This window comes from Ipomoea triloba, chromosome 13 (genome assembly GCF_003576645.1).
Source record: "Ipomoea triloba cultivar NCNSP0323 chromosome 13, ASM357664v1".
NCBI classification, from domain to species: Eukaryota; Viridiplantae; Streptophyta; class Magnoliopsida; order Solanales; family Convolvulaceae; genus Ipomoea; species Ipomoea triloba.
This window is the reverse complement of record NC_044928.1, coordinates 7,968,237-7,974,871: the sequence shown is the minus strand read 5'-3', so window position 1 is coordinate 7,974,871 and position 6,635 is coordinate 7,968,237. Positions and strand designations below refer to the sequence as shown.

Below are 6,635 nucleotides of genomic sequence, written 5' to 3'. Positions count from 1 at the left end.
ATGGCCCTGTTTGGTAAATGGCGGTTGGCTGATTGGGTTGACTGTTTGGGTTAGAATGAATGATTTGTTGATAATATTAGCTGATTGTAGAAAGTTGTTTGATAAATTAGCTGTTAGCTGATAGCTGTTTAGTATAATTTCTTTTCTCAAAAAGCTAATTGAAAAGGTTGCTTTGAGTAGCATTTTGAATTTTAACTTTTTGGAGTTACAAAAAGCTTATTAACCAAACAACTAATAGTGGTCAAATAAGCCAAAATTGGCTGATAGGCTGATTATTTACTAAACAGGGTCTATGTCCTTGGAGATGACAAAGGTGATTTCACTGTAGCTAGGAGCACTCCTTTGAGAGGGGTGTATTATAATCCCAAAGAGGCATGCAGAAGCAATGGCTGTTAGGGAGGTTTTGAGCTGGACAAAAGGAAATGGTTTTGATCAAGTTCATGTTGAAACTGATTGCCTTCAAGGTTTTCAAGGTCTCAAGGGAAGTGAGGGGAATCTTTATTATGCTTATTGTTACATAATATTAAGGAAATGATGAAAGATTTTAATTATGTTATCATCAAGTTTGTTAGACGATCTGCAAATCTGACTTCTCATATTTTTGCTCGAGAGTGTTTCTTTCACAAATTGTATGGAGTGGTATGTGTACCCTTCTAGTTTTCTTTATAATAAACTAGGTTCTGGCTCGTGAAAAAAAAAAAAAAAAAAAAAAAAAGTTGAGGTGATCAAAATAAGAGGGGTGCATGTGTTATATGCCTAAATATTAAGGGTCCAAGTGAAATAAACAATCAAGCAAAAGTACATCCCTATATTTGATAGGCACTTCATAATTGGGCATCACATGGCTACATGGAGACAACATTTGGTGGCGTCTCCCATGTGAATATATTTTACTCATTTTGTACTTGATAATTTCCCCATCACCTTTGACTTTGAGAGATTCTTAACCCATGCTGTATTGCAATATCCTTGTCCCATGGTAGATTTGCTGGATTGTGTAATACGTTTGAAGAAAATATTATTCAAAATGGTATCGTTTACACTTTTTTTTATATTAATTCAGAAAGCATTTTTAATGCATGCGCCAAGTCTTACCATTGGTATCTACTTCTTCTTCTTCTTCTTCTTTTTCTTTTTTTATTTTTTTTATATGACTACATGGTTTTTAAAAAAAAATTATTCTTTGAAAATTTATTAAAAATTATAATCCAATTAATTGAGTAGGTCTTATTTTGAGTACTACTGACTCTATTACAATGCAATATCTATTATTGACTCCACTGAGGCTCGAACACACCCCTTCCATATAGGAGTGTAACCGGGTGTCACTATACCACAAATTCTTAGCATTGGGTAAGTCTTTTTTTTTTTTTTTTTTGAATTCTTAGCATTGGATAGGTCTTTTTTTTTTTTTTTGAAACTTTTAATTAAATGGACCAAGAAAGTAATATCACGATAATTGAACCCAACAAGTCAAAAACTTTATTCGAGCCAACAAAAGGATGGATATAAGGTCCAAAACCATGACTTCACCCTTAATGCATCATACTAGGGATGTAAACGAGCCGAGCCAAGCTCGAGCCTTGGGTGGCTCGAGCTTGAACTCGTTAATGAAGGCCCTACTCGAGCTCGAGTTCGAGCTCGACAATTTTCAAGCTGCTTATTCGAGCTTGAGCTCGGGCTCGATCTCAAGCTTGAATTCAAGCTCGAGTTCAGGCTAAATACTAAATAGCCTTAATCTGGAGGAGAGAATCACAAATTGCAACGCTTAAACGCTTTCATCTAACTTACGACACCTTTGTAACAATAAATAAATGTTGTTGTCAATCTGTACATGTGATGAATCATTGTAATTACTCATTAGTTCCTCTTATTGGCCATTAGTCACTCGATCTTGTTACTAATTTTACATTATGGTAATCTGTTAGACTAAGTTGCAAAGCCAAACCAAACTATCTCTCCCACTATAAATGGGTATTTTTGTAAATTCGATCAAATGTGACAGTTCAACACTCAAACAACCTAGAGCACACTAAGCCTGTTACCTTAGTTACATAGTCATTTCTATTACGTTCTTGAATCTTTTAGATCGCTTCCTTTTGTAATGAAAATATTTCTTGACCCTTAAGCTTTGTAATTAGTCACTATTTTAGAGTGTCATGCTATACATCCCTTAATCAATTTTTTCTAAGCATTCACTCCATGATATTTTATTAACAGTACGATCTATTTTTAAGCCACATAGCTATGGACAATTTAGTCCTTCTAATATGAGATTAGGCATGATAGATACCTAGCCTAGGCACCCGGTCAATATTACCTAGCAAGCAGTCGGGCACGACACTCGGGCTCGACATTCGGCACCTGAGTCGTGGCCAGTCGGCTCCCTAACTATCCTTCCATAACCCGCAATTTATTAAACAATTAATGTGCCTTTATTATCCTAATTATTACCCATTTCTTCCACTAATCCTAATTATTATCCATAACCCCTAGTTAATTACCCATAATATCCCATTAATTAGTCATAAAATGGTTGTTACCTTCCCTACCCATTGACTGATATAAGAAGCGAGAATCAAAGAAGAAAGGGGGAGAAGTTTGCAACGTGAGGAGAGGCTGATATTTTTCTCTAGACTAGAACGCAGCAAAACAAAACATGTATGTACAAGTATTCTATCAATAAAATAGTGAGTTTCGACTTGGCATCGCCCAAAAAGGCCTGTGATTTTTACCCTTTCGGTTTCCACGTCAAAATACTGTGTGTTACTCTTGTTTTTATTTGTTTATTTTTACGTTGTGTTGATTCAATCGATTGTGTTGGCCCGCCGAGTGACCACCCCGAGGTCACAAAACCATCGGGCAGGTTCATGCTATTATTAAGAAGGTCGTTTCTTTGTGAACAACACTAATTTACCTCCTTACTCTTTGATATTAACAACAAATTTCTCTAACGCCATCCAAACTATGGTCGGTACTAATGTGCTATGGACTTGCAATAATCTATCGTTAAAGTTTTGGATAAGAATAAAGAATAAAGAAAAAAGAAAATCTTGAGGTTGTCTCCGACATATCCACAAATTGCGGCGAGAACCCCGGACGGTCCCTCCTGCTGGCAATAAAAAACGAACTTGACTATGGGAATCCAATTTCAATATCTGCAACAATATTACTAGGTTAAGACCACACAGTCCACCATAGGCAAATTGTATCGTGTACCAAGACTCATCCTATATGATAAATTCATGTGCATAAAAATAATAATATTATAAGTAAATAAAAAATAATGTTGCTGGTACATAAAAATATCACTAATAATAGAAAATATATATCTTACAGTAATAAATTTATGTACATATAGTAATGATTTTATGTACTTATTATACTTACAATAGTTAATTTATGTATTTATAATAATAGTAACTTTTATGAATAAAATATTTAGACTTAAAAATAACAAATTTATGCATGTCCTTGTAGATTTAGTTAAAAGATTTGAAAAAAAAAAAATCAATGTAGGTATTATTTAAAATATTTCAATTAGAATTTTAATGATATATTTTTTTATACATTAATTTTATTTTTTAAAAAAATTAAAAAGATAAAATATTTGGACGCTACCCATGATATAACTAGACAACAACATAATCCCTACAAATATCTATCTTGTTAACTTTTATATATTATATTTTGATTTTTTAAAAGAAAATTGACAAGTAATAATAATACTATTCAATTACAACAATTTTAAGAAAACAATGATCTTGTTTGGTAATATAATTAGCTTATCAGTCAATTTTGGTTTATTTGACCACTATTAGCTGTTTGACTTGGTTAAACAACCAATATAAGTGTTTGATTAATTAGCTTTTTGTAACATCTTATTGTTCCAAACGCTAAAATGTAAAAAATTATTTGAAAAAGTTTAGTACATTTTCAATTCTCAGTTTCTGCTTTTGTTCTCTGGTTTGCATTTTCAATTCTCATGAAACAAGAGTTATTAATTTTTTATTATTATATTTTAAGAATTAAAATTTTTCTATTTATTATATGTTGACCCCTATTATATTTATTTTAGTGGGGTTAATTTTAAATTTTTTCAAAATATATATATGTATAGGTAATAAACAGTAAAAGTTGAGCAGAGTCGATTGACCCCACTCAAATCAACATAGCTCCACCATCACCTCTAAGTCTTGATTTATATCATTGTTTCGTCCTTCTATTATTCAATAATCATATTTTTTTCGGAGATATCTTTTTCTCTTAACTTATTTTAATTTTTTATTATCTAACAATTAAATACGAAATGATAGATTGGGAACTTTTTAGTTCGTTATGTTGGTAGATCAATCATCAATGAATCATCCATGCGCGCTACTTATGCTTTGGCACATATATACTTTAGGAGTTAAGGTTTTCAGGCTGGTTCGTGTGGTATTCCGTCTCCTCTTACTGTATTTCACTTTTAATTTTTGATTATTGAAGGTTCATCCTTACTATAAAAAAAGATACAAAATGATTATAAAATGTGTTTGAAGAAGATAAATAGCAATATTGTAATTAAAATTAAAATCAACTTCTAACATAATAGGTCAAGTGACTAAAGGCTATAGCTTTCTGTTATCAAGTGACATAAACTAGTCAACTCGGGCAACAACAATGTAATTACAAATTATACATAATACCTAGTTTATACATTATGCATAAGCCAAATGACCCAAATAGGCGTGTAGCCGTTCAGGACCACCTAATTAATTAACAAAAGATATGCACGTGAAGTCCCTATCATCATCCACCAAAATCTGGGTAAAATTTCAGAAGAAAAGAAATGAAGAAACACATAATAATGCAGAATATATGACAACAAAGATACCTTACATAGTTACATAGTTCCATGAGCAATCAACAATCCTTTACTACATTTACATATATCGTAGTCACGGTGATGTGGTGCACAAGTTTTGGTGGCTACAAAATTGATCATACAACACAACACTTACACAACCACACTATATCCAGTACATTAAGACAACAAGATTAACACCTATGCACAAAAACCAGCAAGATAGCAAACTCACAACTAGGCACTTAAGCATATCCAAATTCTAACCTCACCTTAAAAGCTAGTTAGCTCAAAAGCATAACAAGTTTGACTCCAACTTAAACACAGTCCTTCTTGTGAGCATAAATATAGTATAAACATAAATGTGTAGTTCAACTAGGCTTTTAATTGGATGGAGCCCATGATTCAATTTCTCTTACTTGAAGACTGCAATCATTCAAGGAACGTTAGCGCCGCCGGGTCTGTGTCTCGCGGCAAAGCGATTAACCAAGGCAAGAGCGTTGCTAGTGACTCGAGCAACATTAACAACTCTGGCCCTAATCGCCCCCTTCACATTCCCATCCATGGCAGGCCCAGCGAACCCATCAAGGCAAGTGTTTTCGTTGGTCAAAGCCGCGCTAACCCAGGTCTGCACATTCCCCACATGCCACACAAAGTCCTGACTCGGCACTCGCCCAGCCCGCCCAAGCTCCCGGACGGAGCGCCTCAGCTGATCCATGGTGTCGCCCATGGTGTCCACGCAGTCTTTAACCGCCTGGAGCTCCCTCGGTTTTAGCCCTCTGGCCGATCTTGTCAGCTTGACCACGAACATGGCGGCCGACCTAGCCTTGGCCAGGCTGACCGACAGGGCTACCTCGGCCAGTTGCCGCTCGCTCTGCTGGATTGAGTTGGCATAGGCGGAGAGACAGTCGATGCACAAGGATGGGTACCGGGTGGCTCTGCAAGAGGCTTTGATGAAGTTTGAGGGAAAGGAAGAAGACTGTGCTGTATCGGCAAGATAACAAGACAAGATTGTTAGTACCAAGTATAGACTAAGGTTGCCCATTTTGGCTTTGCACATCTTGGAACTTAGATTGGATTCTACTTCACTCTTTATGTAGAGGTAGGAGCGTTTGGGAATTGAAGCTTTATATAGCACCTCAATCACAATATAATGGTCCTTATCAACCCTTACCAATAGATTTAGAGATCAGAATAAATAATTAGTTAGCACTTATGGCGAACTCAATTGGTATTCAGGTAATAGATTGTAGACAAAAACTAAAATTGAAACCTAATAATATATGAAAGTTATACCCAATATAGTAGACTTTTTATATGCACCATATACTGATCTTCAGATACTGATCTTCCTGCTTAAGAAGTCACAGAATCACTGAGATTTAACACTCCACCATCCCTTTTCTAGCGATCATCTCATCATCCAAATGGATAGAGTTACATAACTTATAGATTTAGAGATTAAATAATTAGCTAGTATAGACAATTCAATTACTTTCTCTGTCCTATTTTACATGTCATCTTTATTATTGATTAGTCAAATCAACTCTTTCATCTTACTTATTTTCTTCAGTAATGAGTATTTTAAAATTTGATTTTTTTTTGTGTTTAATTAATACGGGAATAGTAATTTTAATGTAGTTTTTAAATATATAAAATTTATATACTAATACAAAACTTAATATTATAAAAAATTAAATTAAAAATAATTTTAGTCAAACCTCGTTAACACTCCCACATGGATGATGAGAGTGGGTTCGAGCCTCAGTGGAGGCAACTGTTGACTCGT

The 6,635-nt window shown here is 34.3% G+C and overlaps 1 protein-coding gene across 1 annotated transcript; it reads right to left on the bottom strand.

Annotated features, from left to right (window-relative positions):
• Positions 1 to 4,832: 4,832 nt before the first annotated feature.
• LOC116001515 (pectinesterase inhibitor 9-like) lies at positions 4,833 to 5,956 on the bottom strand. The gene has a single exon (XM_031241389.1). The coding sequence runs from the start codon at positions 5,904 to 5,906 to the stop codon at positions 5,283 to 5,285; it is 624 nt and encodes a 207-aa protein (XP_031097249.1). The 5' UTR covers positions 5,907 to 5,956; the 3' UTR covers positions 4,833 to 5,282.
• Positions 5,957 to 6,635: the final 679 nt, after the last annotated feature.